Source organism: Oreochromis aureus, linkage group 15, assembly GCF_013358895.1.
Source record: "Oreochromis aureus strain Israel breed Guangdong linkage group 15, ZZ_aureus, whole genome shotgun sequence".
Lineage (NCBI taxonomy): Eukaryota > Metazoa > Chordata > Actinopteri > Cichliformes > Cichlidae > Oreochromis > Oreochromis aureus.
Genome location: NC_052956.1, coordinates 5,738,089 through 5,758,711, shown reverse-complemented (window position 1 = coordinate 5,758,711; position 20,623 = coordinate 5,738,089). Strand labels below are relative to the sequence as shown.

The window sequence follows — 20,623 nt, the reverse complement described above, 5'->3', positions numbered from 1 at the left end:
GTATCATGAAATGACACTTTAACTTAATCATAACATGATTGCTAAACATTGTAGTAGGGTGATTTAGTAGGTATTATGGCTGTGGTTTAATTTCATTTTTGACTGAGTGTCCAACTGACCACTTACAGGCCAAATAATTGGGACAGTTTTTAACTTATACTTTAAAACTGTTCTTATACTTAAGCTGCAAACACTAATTTAGCTTTGTACAAGTCAGTTCATACTGTCTGCTGAGTTAAAACTAAAGAAGTTTAAAATTAAAAGAGAAGAATTAAAATATGCTGTCTTATTACTGTTTTGTTTCTTCAGCTGTCATCCTCCTATATTATAGAAGCTTAAATCATTCATCTCTCTCTCTCTCTTTCACTGTCCACAAAGCATCAGCAGCTCTGCAGAGAAGTACAGAGAGCTGCAATGTCAATGTTCAACTGTCCTGTTAATACCCCTCCCCCCAAGGTCCTAACTTTCACGCTAAAACCCTGATACTAATGTAACGATTATGTGTGTACTATACATATATAGAATCAGGGATGAACAGGCTTAACGTGTTACTGGCGTTGACATACTGGAATATGGGTGTTCTTTAAATCATGTGAGTAAATGTGTCTCTGTCACAGCAGCAGCATTATGCTAGCATATGTTGTTTGTAGTTATATCACATATTGTTGATTTGAGAAAAACCTCTGACCCTCGCTGGTAAACATACTTACATGGTGTTAATGAAATGAACAGTGCTATATTTATGAATCACTTAAAGCATGGAATGTGCTTTGAGAAGCTACATATTCAGAAATATAACAGGAAAAGAAAAACGCCTGGTGGCCTAGAATGGGAGGACTTCACCAGCACAGTGTTAATGGAAAGGAGAATAAATGACAGCAACGAATACTAGCAAAACTTGAGTTTGAAAATGGCTGCACCATCTGTTGCATGTTCTTCAGCGTACAGAATTTGCATTCATCAGTGCATATCATATTCAGTGGCAACATTTCATTAAATCCAGTCTTTCTTCAGCTTTTCCAATTGAGATATTGTAATTTTAAAACCCTAAGCCTTGAGGAGAAATCCAGAGAAAGAAATACAATAAATGACCTCTGTTGCCTTTCTGCAGAATTTTAAATCAGACCAGTTTGATTTAAAAGGTTATCAATTCTGTCTAAATCTGTGGGAATATGAGTGCCTATGGCTTAATTAAATCCAAAATGTAGTCATTCTTCAGTTCACTGCACGCATATTGTTCTTCCTCTGAAAGGTCTAACCATTATGACAATGTTTCATGTATTCTAGTGAAATCTTTCAGACATTTCTTTGTGGCAGAAAATGACAGACCAATCTCTTGAGTCATTCCCAATTCAGCAAAATTAAAGTGTTCTCTTTTCAAACTAAAGATATTTATTTCTCAGCTTGGAAAATCTTTCTGATCTATCAAAATCTTCTGGTTCCAAAAACATGATTGAACATTGTAACTTTCCAGAGTCTGTGAGTCACTGCTTCCATTGGCCCAGAATAATTCAAAAATGTGGTCATGATAAGCAGAAACCTTATCCTTCATTAAAGATTGTTTTTTTTCTCCTTTGATGTTATATTCATTTGGAATGTCACTAATTTCTGCTAGCAGCATTGGTAAGTTGTGCATTCCATATTAAAGTTTTTCTTCAATGTTAATTTATAAAATGATTTAGGAATGCTCATATATATGTAATATAATATAAGTCGCTCTGCCCTTGGCTGCCTTTTTTACATCATTTAAAGAATGAATCAGATCTCGTGCCACAAGTACTTTTGAAATAAAAGCTCAGAATTTCTCCTTAAAATTGCAAGACAGTTCTGACAGATTGCCACTTTGTGTGTGATAACATGCATGATTAGTATATTTGAAGTTGTAAAGAGTCCAAATAGGTATGAAAGGCACCACTGCAAAGGCAGTGGATTTTTCCATTCGATTTAATAGGACACTAAAATCCTCCTCGAACCACATGGACACATTTTAAAAAAGTATTAACAGCAACATCATAAGTCCTTGGGTGATTGTTAAACGGAAGAGTATGGCAGTGATGTTCTGTCTAATGTAATATGAAGTCACACCCAAACAAAACATGCCAACCAAACTCTGTCTGCATCTGATGATCTTTGCTTCCTGGGATTGTGTGGTATTAAAATGGGATATCAGTTTGATTCACTGCATTTCATGAATTGTTTGGCATGGCCTTGCTCTCTTCCACTCAGCATGCATTAATACATGGCCCTATGTATTATAGAAATGACCATTTGGAAAGCCACAGGGTTAGTTCCACAGGAATTATAAAATTAAGCAAACTTGCCCTTGAGGGGGTGTGAATAATGACTGATTTTTAAAGTTGCAGAATTATATATAAGGAATTATTTTTTGTAGATCTTTTAATTACATAAACCTTTGTTTTTCTATTAGTATTTTCCTACCCGATGATTATGGAAAACATTTCCACTGCACTTTGAGCTAATACAACTTAGAAGCCAACTTTAATGAACTGTGTGACTACAGGTTTGTTTGTGCCTCCTCCACCTGAATTATCTCCTAATATGAGAGTGTTTTACCAAAACCCTGAGTCTGCCTCGAACCTAATCATAAATACGTCAAATGAGTTTGTTGTAGAGACACAAACGGCCTTTTTAGTTGTTTATTTAATCTTAAAGATCATTTTTCTTTTTTATTTACCCATAACTAGCCACTGTTTAGACAAAGTAGCACACCAATTTGGGTTCTAGGAATAGGCAGAGGAAAAAGCATTAATGATGGTCATCACAGTGATTCAAGTGCATGTTTGCACAGTCTCTACCCAGAACAGGAGTGGGAGTCAGTAAGCAGCAGCAGGCATAATTGGTCATCCTAAATGAGGATAATTTGATATGTGGCTTTTGCTGTTAATTACAGAATAAGGAGTAAAAGACTCTCCTTATTCTTAGTTCTGAATAAGATTCCTGAAAGAGAAACGAAGTAGCACAGGATTTTCTCTCTGCCAGACGTCACTGCTGCTTCTTTAATCCTTGCCTGAATAGCAGTTCAGAGTATTAAAACGTGAATAATGAGAAAGATGCTTCTGCAATGAGTTTTGAGTAATATCAGCCCTTCGGGAGTGATTACATGTTGCAAATCTGAGCAGTTTTTTCCCGTTTTCTTTCTTTCTTTCTTTCTTTCTTTCTTTCTTTCTTTCTTTCTTTCTTTTATTTATTTATTTTTATGGGCAGACATGTAATGATTAGTCTGTTGGATTTAGGGGTTTTTTTTTCCTCACAAAATAAACGCTATGTAGAATTTGTGGCTAGTTATAATACCAAGAGGATGTTCTGCTTTATATCCCATCTGTCCCTCTCCATTACTGTGGCAGTTCTGACTTGACACCTTTTGAATGGATGTGAATATATAATACAGTCATGCCAAATCACGTATTATACAGCTAAAGGCACCAGTGAATCAATTACCTGCTAAATTATAGATGCAAGCTTTTTTACTGTTAATGCAGCTACCGTCTCAGTTGGGGTGACGGTGGTCTCATCCCAACTTGCAGGAAGGTGTTTTGGATGTTCTATATTCTGAAGCTACTTAGATTAGTTAAGACAGCCCTATCCTTTGAATTTTTTCAGGAGTTTCTTTCATTTGCATAATGTAGGAACACAGTGTGCTCCTGTTTGCTGAAATATTATTAGTATACAATATATTTATAGGTAGCTTCTTATTGCAACTTATATGCTTTATACAAAGTTCATGATCCATGATTCTGTATGGTTTTTTTTTTAATTTGTTTGTTTTTTTATTTTGATCCCTTTACCTTGTCATAGAGTTGTACATTTTTCTTTATGCTATGTATGCCTTTTTTTCATAGTGGAGAAGTGATGGGAAAGAACGGTAGCACTATATGGGGAGCAACACACAGCAAAAGTCCTTGGATTGACCAGTCAGATTCATGGTTCATGAAACCCTGTAGGCTACAACTGCACCTTTAAAAAGTGTTTTTAAAAAAAGATCAAATCTAACTTGTACTGGGGTCCCACATAACAAGAATTTGTTATTTTTGTCAGATTTAATCACCAATTTCTGTGCTCAACAGCACAGTTTTGCTTATGCATTTCAACCTGTTTACACAACCTGATGTGAATACTAAGCATGATGTGTAGTGTTTCCCTCTTGCAGCCTCATTACACGATCCTAAATTGCACACCTGTCAACAAGAAGCAACGGGGCAACGAAAAGGAAAAATAACAAATATTTTGTTCATTAATCCAACACAGCCAGTACATCCCCTTATAACTGCAATACATGTTTGGGAGAACGACATCATGAAAAGTTCTTAATACTGAATATCCCTCTTACATACAGGAGTGTGGTCAACCCAGAGTTTGTACACTCAGGTACTGTGTAAATCTTACTAATCACATGGCAAAGATTATATTATTTTTTACTAGCTGTTTCTTTTGTTATTTCTCTGAAACCCTCAAAATCACACATCACGGGCATCTTTTTTTTTTTTACTATCTAAATGAGGATCTGACTGTGAGAACAAGGGATGGTGAGCACTCGTGGCAGCAAATTGTGAGTCACAAAGTATCTGCACCCTAAATCATACTTAGTTTTTTTTTTCACTCTGAATGGAACCACAAGTTACAAAATAAACATTGTGTTGTATTGATAGACTATAAACTAATATCTGAGAAAATATGGTTATTAGGAACATTTTTACTGAGGTCATATATCGAATGTGATGAGGCTTTTTTTAATAACCAAAGCAGTGTTGCTCTGTTAGTTAGAAGAAAATGCAAATTTAGACATTACATTGCATTAAATTTGATACTTTATACCATTTTCAGAGGCATGGGGGCAAAAAAAATGATAGTGATTAGAACAGTGCAAACAATAACCCCAGTGACACACTATTTTTTTTAGGTTGTCTGATGTGGTGCAAAATAAAACAAAAGTCCAGTTGCGGAACTGTAAAGTGTTTGTATGCCAGATATTTGATTTGATAAGGAGTTGGTAATGTAGGCTAGCATTGTTTCTGTCTAGTGCCTTTGGGACTTTAAGAGAAAACATAACTGTTTTTGGTGTTATCATGTAAATTAACACTGTGGATGGACTTACATGGTTGAACTGGCACAGATTTTATGTCGAATGCCCTTTCTAACACATTGCATTTATCTTGATACCAGCATTAGCTGTATGCTAGCTTGTGACGCACTGAGGCTGGGTTTGTTATCCATCTGGGAATTTCTGATAGTTAAATGGTTAATGTTAATGGGTACACTGGCCAGGTTAACAGTTACATTAAATATTTAATATGCCAGTGCTGCTGAAATGAGTGCTTAACTGACCTTGAAGTTCATCGTTCTATTGTTGCTGTTTGTGTTCAGCTGCTAGCGAGGTGAGGGGCTATGTGCCTACCTGACTGTAAAGTTGAGTGTCAGCTGCAGGTGAAGACACCACTGTTAAGACTTTTTTCCATTAGTACCTAACTCGGATTGGCTCAAGGCAGCACAACTCGGCTCAACACGTTTTCCATTAAAATCGAGTACCACCAAATGTGCGTGGGGTCTTTATGGCAATACCCCATAATGTCATTTCTATGCGACACAAACGCCACAATGAAGGTGGACATCGAGGCGATGGTACACCTGCTACTCAGTCTGTGGCTCTTTTGTCAAACTCCAAGACCAGAGTATTGTTTCTGTGCAGCCGTTCTCCCCATTACAGAGTTTCATAAATGGCAGTTTTGATTTCTGTGAAAAAGATGCTTTCATAACACTGACTAGCCAATCGGTGGCATGCAGTCTGCTGATGTCACATTTTTGGATCGCCTCAGATAGCTTGAAACCCCGGTCGAGTAGGTATTAAAAAGTACCTGCACTGTAAAAAAGAAAATGTTGAGAAAACGTAAAATTTCAAGGCAACATGATGCAAGAGATTTTTGAGTTTTCTCAACTTTTGCCAACTGTTGTTGACTCAACTAAGATTTACAAGTTCTGCCAACTTGGATCTTCTTGTTCACCTAATTAGGATAATCCTGGAAGTCTAACGAAGAAATTCTGGTTTCAATGCCATGTATTTCTGCCTTCACCAAACACAGATATTCTTGTTGAGTAATCATACAATTCTTACTCCAGTGAGTTGAAAATTTACCTATATAAACAAAGGAAAATGTATGTTGTTATTATACTTGAAAAACACTTAATAAATAGATATAGAATAAAACAAAGCACAATTCAATGTTATCTAAAAGCTTATTTATTTTGTTCAACAGTCTTTACAGTACATTTCAGAATGTCATGGGTAGTAGGGTGAATTTCTGTTAAAAAAAAAAAAAGAAAGAAAGAAAAGAAATAACAAACAAACAAAAAACGTGTTGCCAGTTTCTTTTGGGTGCTTTGAGCACCCCAGCAGAGACGTTAAAATTCTAGAGTCCAGAACCAAAAAGAAAAGTGTCCAGCAACTTAATAATTCACGCACACACACCCTGACCGTCTTGTAAAAGCTGAACATAACTATTGCACATTAAATAGGGTAGTGCTACAAACGATTGCCTATGCACCCAGACATTGACATTTTACACAGGCTTACTATGATGAACTATGGAAGTTAAAAGTTCTTAGAAATGTTACCATCAATGAAGAGGAAACTAACACTATAACAAATCTTTTAAAATACTACAAGACAAATTTTCACCATATATTCTCAACAATACAGATTCATCTGACTAAAATTTACATTTCGAATAATGATTTATCCACTTCACCTTCATATTGTCCGACCAGGCCAAAATAAGATGGCCTGAATTGCTTCAAAGGTAAAACTCATCTGCTTTGGATAATCAATGTTGAGGGCATACAGAAGGCCAAAGAGGTGTGCCAGGGCTGTAGAGAGATCTGGAATGTTATGTAGCACAATGTCCCCTTCCAACACAACTGCATGTTCTCGCACAGACGTAACAGCATCGTCATCTTGTAGGATGGTGAGGATGGCAACTGATGCACCGTTCAACACTGGTTCCAAAATGTCAGTGTCCTGAAGAAAAGTAAAATATGAATTATTGAAAGCTAAGAAAACTAAAGACAAAACAAATTTCTAAAGATTTTAACTTTAACCTCTATACCATGCTGGTCGTTTGACCCATGGAGGTTTTAAGAAGAAAAAGCTTATTTTCTTTTAATTAATGCCACCTTGTGAGTTTTGTACAAAAATATTTTCTGCTATGGAACAACCACTAACAATGCCCAGCTGCTGCTCAGCAGAAAAAAAGGAGTGAGAGTTATGACAACTGCAATCCCCACTATAAAATTATCTGGACTGCACTGAGAAAGTGTACATTTCCATTTTGGATAAACTCATCCTTTAAAAACATCTCATAGCAATTAGTTTTACTTGCATTACTTTTTTTGTACTTACTAAGCACTTCAGGAAAACCTCTGTTGCATCTTCTCTTGAGGAAAATGGGCAGGCCTCTCAGTGCCCGTTGGACACAGTGTTGGATGTCTAAAGAGTATTCAGTGGAAAACAAGAATTTCAATTAGTGAAGTAACATGGTGTACTATACACAATGCAAAATCAGAACTCTCATAGTAATGAAAGTAAAGCACAGGTCAGACCCAGCAACACGCAAAACGCATACAACCCCCCACCCCCAAAAAAAACAACAACAACACCATGTTAACAATTTTACTTTCGTTTTACAAATTAAATAAAATACTGCCAAATAAGAACAAAGCAATGACTCATGACATTCATTTTACTGACATATCCACTGATGTGTTTTGTTTGAAGCCAACATCTTTTCAGTTTCTGTTAAGAGAAAAGTATACTCTCTTCTAAAAATGTCAGATAAAGGAGCACTTCACTCACCTGTTCATCAAGTTTATCCAGGAGGTCTTCCATCTCCTCACCAAGAGCTCCCTTCTTAGACCAGTACAGTTTCAGCAGGCCAGGCACAACTTTGTCAAGGGATGCATTGAAGGTCCCCAGGAGGTCTTTGCTTGTGATCCGATGAAATTTTCAGATATCTAAACAATACATTCACCAAAATATTGTCATTTATTCAGCACAGAAAATTCCTGGGTAGCTGTCTTGGACAGTCTGCACCATGTTATATGCCTGACTGTGTCATCAACAGCAAAACCTACCTACTTCAAAAAAATCTCTCATGAATACGTCTTTTGCACAGGAATAGAAACACCCCACAAAACCCAGTATCAATATGAAAATACATATTATGTTCTAAGTTGCACCAAAATCTGTGACCAATCAGATTCTGTGACCTGCCTTAGTATTCTTTCCCTAACAATCTCAGACTATAGAAGTCCTATTTCTAGCACAAAAAGAAAAAAATACATGCTAAGTCAAAATTATGAGATTGCCCCAGCAAATACCGTACTGCTTCAATATAAGTATAAATCATGCCCAATTTGAATAATAATTAAATTATAAATAAATTAGGACAGTCTTACCTCCTCAGAGGAAAACAGCGCAGGTCATCTCTCCTGGACCTCAGATACCATAGGCTGACACTCCACGACCTCTCTCCGCCTGAGAGAAAATGTTTGCAATAATGAAACATTTCAATATATAATGAAAAAAAAAACCGAGAAAAAAAGTTACGGATCGGACTCCCCGATCCTTACTGCGCATGTGCAAAGTCGGACCGTACAGATCGCGTCTACCCGTGGAATTGTACATAAAATCAATACTCCACCAACAAAAGGCTCTCAAAACAATACAATACTTTCCACAGCTTTGAAGGATGGGTCAGGTGTATCCTTCGTGGCCCACCCTATGCCAGAATTCATAGTGCCCAGCCGATTCTAGTTTCAAACAATGGCGGCAGCCACTTAGTTTTAATATTACTCTTATTACTCTTTCTGGGTCACAAAGTAAACTTTTAAGGTATTTTCAGGCGAGAATGTAGCTGTGTAAATTTCAAATATCTGCTCAGTTTATTAAGACAACACATTTTTGCAAAAAATGCTTCTACGTTTTCGGAGACGTCTGTTACCACCAGCTTCGATAGCTAGCTGGGGATTCAAGGCTCGCTAGAGCAGCGAGAACAGCGAACTCCTGGCATATCATTTTCAACCCCCCGCGCGGTCCTTCGCTAGCTTAAACATGATATATAAGTCCCTTAGATGACTTAAATATGTTATTGTTTGGCTTTTTTTTTCAGTGCTTTACTCGTTCCACCCTCCTGGGTCCTCAGGAGGATGCAGCCTAGCGCTTGTAGAAAATCCTAATAACAGATGTCGTTAGCTTACCTGCTAGGGCAAATGGCGGCAGCTCCCGCACCTGTCCAAAAAATGGTCAAATAATACACTCCAACTTCAGACCAGGTAAAATCCGTAATGGTCGAAAAATTTTAATTTTCATCCAACTTTGGCCACGTTTGTTCAAAGTTTCTTAGCAGGTTTTCAGTTCAGAACACATCGACAAACCACTATCACACAGTCTGCTCAGACTCGTTTGGTCTAGTTCAAACTTATTCAGACCACGACGTGTGCCAGTCACCCACGGGGTTTCCACGGTTCCCAACTCGACTCAAAAAATCTACTCAAAAGTTGATAATCTTTGTTATGCTCGCTAGAAAATCTTAGTTAGGACAACAATGGAAGAAATTTGTTGGGCAGACAAGCTATTTTAGGTTGTAAATGGAAAGTTTTATTTCTAAGTCAGTTTAATTTGAAAATTTTACTCAAATCAACAATTACTAGTTATCGTTTTTACAGTGTGGTACCAGGTACTATGACCTAATGGAAATCCCTAAAAACCATTTTGAGCTGTGCCGAGCTGACCTGAGTAGGTACTAATGGAAAAAGGCCATTAGTGTCGATACGGTTGCTAATGTAATACAATAGTACTTTTTAGTGTTGATTAGTACTGAATCGCTAGTGGCTACAGACTTCTGCTTGTTGCTTTAAAGTTCTTTGTTTTCTTGCACGATTTCTTTTCATTTCACCTGAATTCATATTCACCACCCGAATTATAAATATTCTGAATATAATCTATTTTTTTAAGCATGTAAATAATTCAGTGCCCTGTGGCTGTTAAATAGTTTCTTTCTACATTCAGACCATCCTGTAGTACTTTACCTTTGCGTAGCCTCACACAATTAATTTCTGTAATTTAAACTGCTGGCTTTTGCTTTTAAAGTAGTTGAAGATATAACATTCATTTCAGCATGTGGTTTAATTTAATTGTCTGTGTTTTTCCTTCGGGACATGATTGTCTTTGTGGCCTGCTCTTATCAAAATGTCTTTTCTTTCATTGCACTGTTTTGGATATCAGTGGAAAAGGATGTATTTAATTTATTCACAAAATAATGGCAGAAGTGCATACTAATATTGGTAAGACACACACAATGGGTTATTTTATAAAATAATACATGTAATGTGTAATAAAAAAAATCCTTCAGTACCCAAATTTCTGAAAATCTTTCCTATGATTTTTCCAAAGATTAAAAATGATCTTGTTGTTGTCAACAGGAATTATGACATTTAGATGACATCAGATCTGATGAAAATAAATCAATAAATAAAACATTTAATTAAATTCTACTGGTTCGAGGGCACATTTCCTGTAGTGCAAATTACACAAGCTTTTGTTTAAGCTGTCACAGCAGAATGGTGAAAGCATCAGTTAGCTGTTCATTAACTGTCAGCCAGTTACCACATGTTGACAGGATTTACACCTCATAGGAGATATCTGAGCACAGATAGCATCATCTGCATACACAAGTCATTAGTCCTTTCTGCTACTGGAGAGATGAACAATTCATAACAAACCCACATGTACATTTGCTCATTTAAAGTCAGGCAAAAACTACAAAGATATAAAATAACTGTTTAAACTGAAGATATAATCTACAGCATCTTCCAGATAAATATGTCTATAATAAATTATATAAAGGTTTTCTTACTTAAGCATCTCTTATTACAAACTAAAAGCGTGTGGTGGTGTATTTATCTGGAACTCTTCTGGTCTGGGTGTCTGCTTAACTTAGGGCGGGGCTGAGCTTAACAGAGACACAGAGCAGAGAGGTTAAAGCAGCATGGCTCGCTGTGGTGTGGGTGTGTTTTTAGAAAGCAATCCTTGTGAAATAAATGATGATAAATAATGAAATGTTTCTATTTCTATATATTTCTCCAGTTTGTTATTTGCTGCTATCTTGCTATTTACATTTTAATCCTACACAGTTGGAGTGGACCACCCATGATTTCACTGTACATGTACAATAACAATAAAGGGCTATTCTATTCTATTCTGTGATTCACTGTGTTGTTCTAGCTAAAGCTGTCCTTAGTCATCATTCACTTTCCAATTCATTCCAATATATTATAATAACAATAATAATCTTTTGTTGGGCCAGGAAGCAGGGGGCAAGTTCAAATACTGTGGTCACAAACAGTATCCAACAGTTTTCTTTACCGTTTTTTTTCTGTAAACCCGGTAAAGAAGTTTGCGATCTGTAACGTAATTCGGCTCTTGATTTGATTTCATACCCGTCATTAATTTTGAGAAAAATGCTGTAAAAGATAAAGTCATTTCACTGACAACTGAGACAGTCTTCCAGACAGGTTGGTGGCCTGTTTTACTTTGAAGGTTTGTGATTAATGACCTACCTTCCTTCCTTCCTTAAACGCAGACTTATCTGCAGGTCTGCACTGATTTCAGACAACCTAAATCTTCACCTGCCTGCCTCCCCTGCTTCCTGAACTTTTCTCCCCGCAGTAATCTAAGCCAATAGAATCCCTGGATGATGTGTGTTTTGATTCTCCAAACAGCCAGAAGGCTGTGCAGATATTGTCAGGGAGCTCTAAGGCACAGCACACAGCAGGGCTGGCTCTGCAGAGATTGCACCATAGTGCTTGCTTAAGGCCACAACAGCAGAGTGACATTATGCACTCTTTAAGCTGCATTATGTTCATGTGTTGCAACCTTCTGGTGTCCACATTTCATTATAAAGAGCATGAAAATATATTGACCACCTAGGCAGGGGCCCGTTTTAGCAGCTTTTAACGGCTTTGTAGGCAAAACTTTTCACACAGCGTGGCATTGTCTGAGTGCACAGACAAATTAGAAATGTTTTTCTGCAGCTCAATTACTTTCTCTAACACGGTTGCATTCGAGGGGTCTATTTTTGGAAACGATTAAACCAGTATTTCCCCCGCCATCGGTGGGCAGGGCCCCCATACATCTCAACCACCCACCCGCTAATCCTCATCATCAATCAGGCAACATTGTTACAAGGAGGGTGTGTTATTGAAATTAATTAAAAACTGTTTTGCCCTCAAAGCAAATGTATTCCCAATACTCTAACATATTTACAGAAGCATAACTTTCAATATAATGCTAATGTCACTGTTCTGCACTCTTGTTCACCGATATGAAACACAAAAATAAAGATCAGAAATGCATTTTTAAGTAAAACCTGTACACTCTTCTATCAAGCCAGCCATGTTCTAGGATTGGTTCTTGATAGAATATACAATGTCTGGAATCAACATGTGTGCGATAAGAAAGGTGGCAACTTCTAAAAGTTCTTTTATTGCACCATGTTCATTCACTCATGAGCTTCTGTAACATGAATCAAATGGCTGAACTGCCACCTCAGCATACAGTCAAGTTCTGTAGAGTCTTCTTAATGACCTACTAATTTTATTCAGGTGTGCTGCAGCAGGGACACATTTAAAAGTTTCAGGACACTGGCCCTCCGGGACTGGAGTTTGACACCCCTGCCCTAACCAGACCTTGTATAAAAAAAGAATAAAAATTGCCACTATAGCTACCTTAAAAAAAAAAATTATTATTATTATCTGGTCAGATCATATATCATAACAATTCTCACGTGTTCTGCCTTCCTTCCCTGACCTTTTGCCTGACATCCAACATCTGTGCAGACATCATCTCTCTTATTGAAATGTTGAGCAAAATTGAACTATATTTATTTGATACAATAGTCAGCCACAATTTGTTAGCCTTGATTGTATTTTTCATTTATTTTCCATGTTCCACCCTCATGCTGGATCATCCTTCAAACAGGATAATGTGGGAAGGATGCAGCTTAATGTCTCATATAGAAACTGTGGCCTCAATCTGAGACTTCTTTTCATCCCTGGAAAATAAATCTCTGTACTTGGTCTTGGCTTCGTCGAAGAATCCAACAACAAAGCCGCGAGAGGAACATGTTTGTGTACGTGCATGCTAGAGGATGACGTAGTCAGAACGTCCTGTACCGACTTCAGAATTGTAACACATACTGATCTTTTCAGCTCTGGATCAGGACTCTGACTTTGCATCATCCTAAACAGTATGCAGATGTATGAGCATCTATTCTCTTTTGCTGAAGGCGCTGCAGTTTCTTGTGAGGAATGTTGCATGGAGCGTGAAATAGTTTCATAAAGCTTTAGGGAGGAGGTGTGTTTGATTCATAACTATTTCACATCTGAAATGGGGTGTACTTTCAACCGTAGCTATTTTTTTCATGCCATCTGTTGTTTAGATGCCAAAATGTAGGAATCTGCATATCTCAAAACTAATGAGAAACTAATGGGCCATCACCAAAAGTCTATAAATGTGAGCTGTGACATTATGTGGAAGCAAATGATCCTGCATACGCTGGTATGTTTTGTTTCCCATTACACAAATGCCTTTTTCTTTCTCAATAAGTGGAGATTCTTTTCCCACCCACTCAACTTGAAAACCAACTCTACCTGTACAAAGACTGCTGTACCATATAAATGAAGTCTTACTCATATGTATTTTAAAGTAAATCCTGTTTTTATCTGCATGTTTGTTGGCAAATTTCATATTCCAGTGACAGAAAATTTACAGAAGTTCCACATGGTTGGACTTAGGCGCCCAAAAATATACAGGATGAGGTGTCTTGGTAATATTACTTGTATTACTTGCATCGCTATGAGTTTGCTATGAGAAATTTCCATCTCAGTAGTTAGAAATTGTTCAACGGTTAATAATGTTTGTGCTTTCACTGAGGATTAGAGGATTTCGAATCTGTTTTAAGAGCGATACCAATATCTAAAACTGATATTGTGTTGTGTAATGTTTGGTTATTTAGTTACTCATTTAACCATTTGCCTGACTGAACATGGATCAGCTGGTTGCTATCTTTTTAAATGTTCACTTTTGGGCTATTATAAATGCCGATACCAAAAGACAAATGGCTAATATGAGCCATTAATGTCAGCTCGTCAATAAGTTGGTCAGGCAACTTTAGTCTTCAACCAAAAACTGGTTAGCACATAAAACAGAGTTCTGTCAAATAGAATCAAAGCTTGCCTACTTACCATGGAAGCTTCATTCTGGCACTAAAAAAGCAAACAAACATTTTTTTTGTCATTCACAAGCCAACACAAATTCCAACTTGGTAGCTTGAAATTTCAAGTTATTTTCTCCATTTGGAGTGATTTTTTGTTTTTAGCTTTTTAAATTTTTTCCTTGCATTTCAAAATTTTGAGATCTTAACTCAAAATTTTGAGATGCAGCGAAAACGTTTAGCAATAAACATTTTTTGTCTTGTGCGTGGAAAAAATGACCTAAGAAAATTCAGTAACAAAAAGATCCACTCCACTTTCAACAAGAGAAAAATGTGATTGGAACATGTGTAGGGCTCACCACACAGCATAAGGACTCAGCTAACTGTTGTCACTCTTTCACTTCCTTCGACTGACTTCTGTGTCATTTCCTGAACCAGCACAACCCCAACCTAGCTTATCTCAGTCATCCATGCCACAACTGGTACCCCTGACTCCACATACTTCATGTTTATTATTTTTATTTTTATTTTTACTATTGTAAACAAAGTCACAATTGGCATAACAACCCATCTTGTCATTGGCTATGAGTTGTGACAAAAATATAGCTTTTCAGTTAATGAAGTGCTTGCGGCCTTTTGTGCAGGGGTAGATTAGCTGTTAGTCTCTCCAGTTCTCCAGGCTGTATACTAACTGATTGTTGTCAATAGCCTTAAATTTTGCAAAGCATAAGAGTGGCATCAGTCTTTGTCTGCATTTTGATGCATCTGTCTGCATCAAAAATCAAAAGGAATCAATTCCAGTGTTTTCTCAAACCACCTGTTTACGGCTACATCACTACTGAAACTATACAGTCTGTCCATATACATCATGAAATTTTAAATGGCTACATGTTTTAACCTTAACTGCTGTTTTCTGTGCAGACAGACTGTTCTACCGACAGCGAGAGTGAAGACAACTTCATAGTTGTCCCTCCACGAGATCATCTCGGCCTGGCCATATTCTCCATGCTCTGCTGTTTCTGGCCTTTGGGGATTGCAGCATTTTACTTCTCACAAGGGGTGAGGCCACACATACACATATTAACACAGGCATGCAATGCATACCCTTTCAAAGTTGTGGTCTGTCACACATGAATGATGCACCATCTGTTTGTCAAGGTCTAGCATGCCCCCACCCCCCTCCCCCAATCACCCACATACATGCTTCTATAAATTCGTAGAGATGGGAACACACAAACATGCAAACACACACATCTATCCATCTTTATGTATGACTCATTACCAAAAGATTAAGAGCCATCACTCTTAAAAAAGGACTGACAGCTGACTCTCTTACTGCAAGGCCAATTTTTACTGAGCTACGCATCAATAACTCAAGGCCAATCTGTAATGGCTGCTTGATGCTCTGTAAACAGGCTGAGAGCCTCCTTTAGGAAGAGTCTATAAATCACTTTCAAGGTTCTATCTGTAAATGCCAAGAAAGGTTGTATTCAAAATAATAAGATGAGAGAGGGGATCTCTGAACTTGTAGACTTTTCAAGAGGGCTGAAGATGAACCCAATTAAAGGTGGGCTGATGTATTAAAGATGGTGAGCCCTTGGGAAAGATGAGCCCTAATTATTTTGCAGACACACTGGCATTCTTTGGGCTGATGCCTTAAAAACGAATCGTGTTTTATTGCAGTCCAGCATAAAAAATACTAAAAATGACCCTAAACAACGTAATCTGAAGCAAGAAGTTTTACTAATATTTTCTTTTCAGTAACATCTGCAATCACAACATAATAGGTATCTAATAGATTCCAGCCAGACTTCCTCCCTCTTTTCAGTTCTCTTTGAAATGACTCTGATGATGTTATGTCAACCAAAGAGCACAGGGAGTGCCTCTTGTCTTGCCGCTAATCAAGTCTGTCCTGTGAATCATCAGCATAATAAAGACAACACATTAAAAGGCTATCAGCACACGCGTACACGCACATGCACACACACACAGTATGTCCGAAAATGCATGTAAACACACGCACTGCACACACAAACGTGCTAGAGACAGACAAGCTTTTCATTAAATTGCCCTGCGTCTGACCACAAATTCTTATCAAAAGCTCAAGCATTTAGCTGCCTTATCTTGGGCGCAAGTAGTCTAAGCCCGTCAGTGAATTATCTTGTCAGGAGCTAATTTGATTCTTCCTGGGTAATTATGGGGAAGTGATGGCTGTGTTTAGGGATGGATGATTTTTCTGCCAATCTCCCCCCTTTAGAAGGTGCTTTCCTGAAGAGCTGTCAGGATTTCAAAGATATGGAGGAAGTTTGGGATCACTTAATTTTATAGTTCAATAACCCACTTCACTGATCTTCATTTCATGCTGTTATTCAGAAGGACCAACCTGAAAGTGGTGAATCTATAGGAGCTAGCAGAACACATGTCCGTGTATGCTTATCAGTGCATTTGCACTGCACTGGCCAATAAAGGCAATATCAACTCAGCATGTAGGTAAAATCAGAATCTTTATCAGCTTTTACTTCATAAAAATGTTATGGCTGAGGAATATATGACTCATTTAAAGAAGCCAATAAACCATAACTAGCTGTAGCTGAGTCAGATTTCCTTTTTGGATTGGATGTTATCTAATATAATTAAAGGATCATTTTGATTTTCTGTGTTTTTGTTTTAGACATAGGTGCAAATAGCAAGATTAGCAACTGGTCTTCCTAAGCTGTGCAGTCATCGCACAATCAATAGTATTATTCTGACTTTGTTAATCTTAGAATCCTATCCTTAGTGACACCAACATCCCAATCCTGCGAGCATTCAAGCGAACCCTGTTTCAATTTCCAAACCTAACCAAACAGCAGTGCAAGCGAAGCAAAGAGCAAAACAAAGTTCCTAAATTCAAAGCCACATTCTTCTGGCTGATTATTCCACTGCCACTCCAAATGAGGACTTTGTAGATCTCAAAAATAAGACAGCTATTTTTCTAAATCTAATATTTCCGTGGCACTGTGTGCATCTCTGCCTGCGTCATTTGCCGGAACAGCAGTAAGTGATGCCCTGGGATGAGAATGTGCTGTCCAGAACTGATGAGAGAAAACAATAAACAGATGTTGCATTGTTGCCTAAGGTAATCTGTCTGTCACAATGATGTTTGGGGGTAAAAATCAGACAAATGGAGCTTTCAGATACAACAAAGCATGCATTGTGCTTGCTGCTGGGTTGAGGGCACTGTTTTGGAAGAGCTGTGGACCACACAGCAAAATCAGTTAAGTTTTTGAAATTTCCAATAAGTGCATCAAGAAAATTCTGTATATGAAAACTATATTGATTTACCCTTTACTTCAATCAGAAAGCTTCAATAGATCTACTGAGAGAGAATGCTTAAGCAACCCTAAGCCATGCTTATATATATTGCCTACCTACAACAAGCCACCTGACTGAGGCTGGGCAATTAATTGTCTCAAGGGGCCGCTTGAGAAACTGGGACTGTTGTGGAGGGCCGTACCTTCCACAACAGTCCCAGGTTCTCATGTGGCCCCCTGGGAAAATGAATTATCCACTCCTGTACCCGATTGTTAAAACACACCTAACATGCAAACTGGGATGGAAATCAATTTTATAAGATAGGGATTTACCTCTGTCGCAGGTTCCTGTCACATATACACACCCTGCTCAATTCATTGCTTTTGCAGAGCTTTCTGTCTTTGTAGAACACTGTAGATGTGACAAGGGCAGCAGAATAAGCAAAGAAATTTATTTATTTATATTTTAGAAATGATAGCACATCAGCTTCACCGCTTACTCTAAGGACATTTAAAAACAAACACGTTAGCGACTGTAATAGAGTCTGTGGATGGCAGATCAATAGTGTTTTTGTTCCACTGGAAGGTCAGGCCTCGTCAAATACAGCGCCGCTGCTTTCCCAAGGAGACGAGTGAGTGAAGGCATCAGCAAACACCTGAACACAAAAACAGACATGCATTCATATGCTGCTCTAACGCTGTTCGCCAAAGACAACAGCTTTTATTGTGCATAATGTCTTTATGGTAACTCGTGGTGCACAATTTTGAGATTCAGTGTTAACCTCCCCCCACATACGCACACATCAGCTGATAATAACTGGAATACCATAAATATCTGAGGGAAATTAGCTTTGAGCATTTGATTGGGAAGCGGAATTGAGTTTCAATTATTGCCGCTAATTGGGTGAGTGTTTTGTTTTGGAGATGCTGATAAATTCTTCACTTAGCTCTTAGACATCTGCGCTGGAAAGTGCAGAGTTGAGGAGCAGCAACAATCCATTTCACGATCTTGCAAATAAGACTCCCCTGAAGTTATCGTATGGCGTACGAGCCATAATAAAGAATGAAAATGAATGAGCTCGTTATAGTGAAACTGTTTCTCTGTTTGTGCCTGTCTGTGCGAGGGAGGCGGAGACACAGACACAGAGAAGGGGGGCGTCAAGTGTTGTTTGCTTGGAAGAAAAACCTGTTAAGGGTGCCGAGTCTCCATGCAGCCGAGTCTCAGATGTTATCTTTTTTCTATGACACCACATTTCAATCATTTTGTCAAGGTGGTGGAGATAAAGCCTTAAATGCTTCTAACCATTTTGCTCTCAAGGGTATTCAAGGAAAAATACAATGATTGACAGTGTTAAAAGTTAAGCTGCGATATTTTCATCACTCTCAGTCCACATTACAGCATTATTTCAGTTTGTCACAAAATGCCTTGATTTCATTTTAACTGACAAACATTGCATATCATATTTGACAAATGCACTAGAGAAGCTGACCCTCGAGTGAGTGCCCTTTGAATGGCCTCTGTAGAAAAAAAAACCTCTTCAGTCTAAAATAGTTTTGACTTGTTTTGAGATTCAGTGTCCCCAAAGACCTCTGTGGGGTTGTGGTAATACATTCTCAGAGGGAGAATGTGCTTTGTGTCATTTTGAAAGCAAATTAAAGCCTAATTTCCCATAAACCCCTCATAATGGTGCTTCTGTTTCAGTGATTACTGTATTGATGTGGAAGCTGAAGGCTGCCTCGAATGCACATATTTCGTCTGGATTTTCTTCCTGACCTTTCGAGGCATTTGTCTAAAGAGCCTCTCTCGTTGGCTCTAATCTAGCTGTCTTTGTCTTGGACTATTAACTTTGTCTTCAAAAATCTGCTCAGCCTTAGAGAAACAGTGCAAAGTGGAAATACCCTATGCTGTTTATTCAGTTCAAACAATCAAAGTGATACAAGACCCTTCCTAATGGCCACTCTGCGTGCATTCTGCAAAATTACAGAAGGTTCTGACATATGCGTTGTGTCTGAGCCAGGGCTACATCCACAAAAATCAGGAATTCAAACAATTGATTGGTTTTTCAGTGATGTGCAGTGAAACATATTCTTCACTTGCTGTGGGTGTCCGCAGAAACGTACTGAACGTTTTAGGCATCCGATTTTGTTTAAATGCTTCATAATTGTCTCCATACTCTAAAAAACAACCCCAACACAAAGTTTTCAGTCCAGTAAACATCAAAAAATCCTCTTGAACTGAGCTCTTGGCAATTAACAATGCTTCCTTAAAAACAGAAAAACACAGATTATTAATCCTGTCTGCATTTATGTTCTTAACAATATATTGAAATGATTACATAAACAATGCCTGTCTTTCTGTTCTAATATAATCAAATCAAATCACTTTTATTGTCACGTCACATGTGCAGGTACACTGGTACAGTACATGCAAGTGAAATTCTCGCATGCAAAAATATAAGAATGGCTAAATTTGAAAGTAATAAATATCTGTACAATATATAAGAGTATATGCATTATTGGATGTGTATACTAAATATGTTTTTCTACGTGTGTGTGTGTGTGTGTGTGTGTGTGTGTGTGTGTGTATACATATTTTACAAATGAAATAGAGTAAACAATAAAATAAGATATATAAAATGTACAGAGGTAATATAATTGGCTAAAGCCAGGCTAAATATGCAAAATTCATTTAAATCTGCTTCAGTGGAGTTATTTTACCCTGGTGAGAAACTGCAGAGAATGAGATCCAGAATTTTGAGCTAAATGGAGGAAGGCATGAGTAACTAGAGGTCATATTCTGGTGCAGCTGCTTTGTCGCTGTTTGCATGACTGTAGTGCAAATGGGCAGAGACTATGAATAATACAATATTTTTGTCAGGAGAGAGCTATAAAGCAAGACACTTAAAGAGTAATTAAAATAATGTATTTGACTTAATATGCACAAAAGGGAAAAGAAATGTGCCATTAGCATTTGGTGAGTAGACCCCATTGTGATGTCATTATTTTAACGGGTTAGTCATTTTATGGAGTCGAGACTCTGGTGGTGGA

The 20,623-nt window shown here is 37.7% G+C and overlaps 1 protein-coding gene across 1 annotated transcript in view; it reads left to right on the top strand.

Annotated features, from left to right (window-relative positions):
- The window catches only part of syndig1l (synapse differentiation inducing 1-like), a 47,077-nt gene that overhangs the window by 17,656 nt on the left and 8,798 nt on the right, over window positions 1–20,623 (top strand). Inside the window, exon 3 of the mRNA XM_031755089.2 lies at window positions 15,204–15,341. Within this exon, the coding sequence (XP_031610949.1) occupies window positions 15,204–15,341 (138 nt within the window). The remainder of the gene's footprint in view (window positions 1–15,203; window positions 15,342–20,623) is intronic.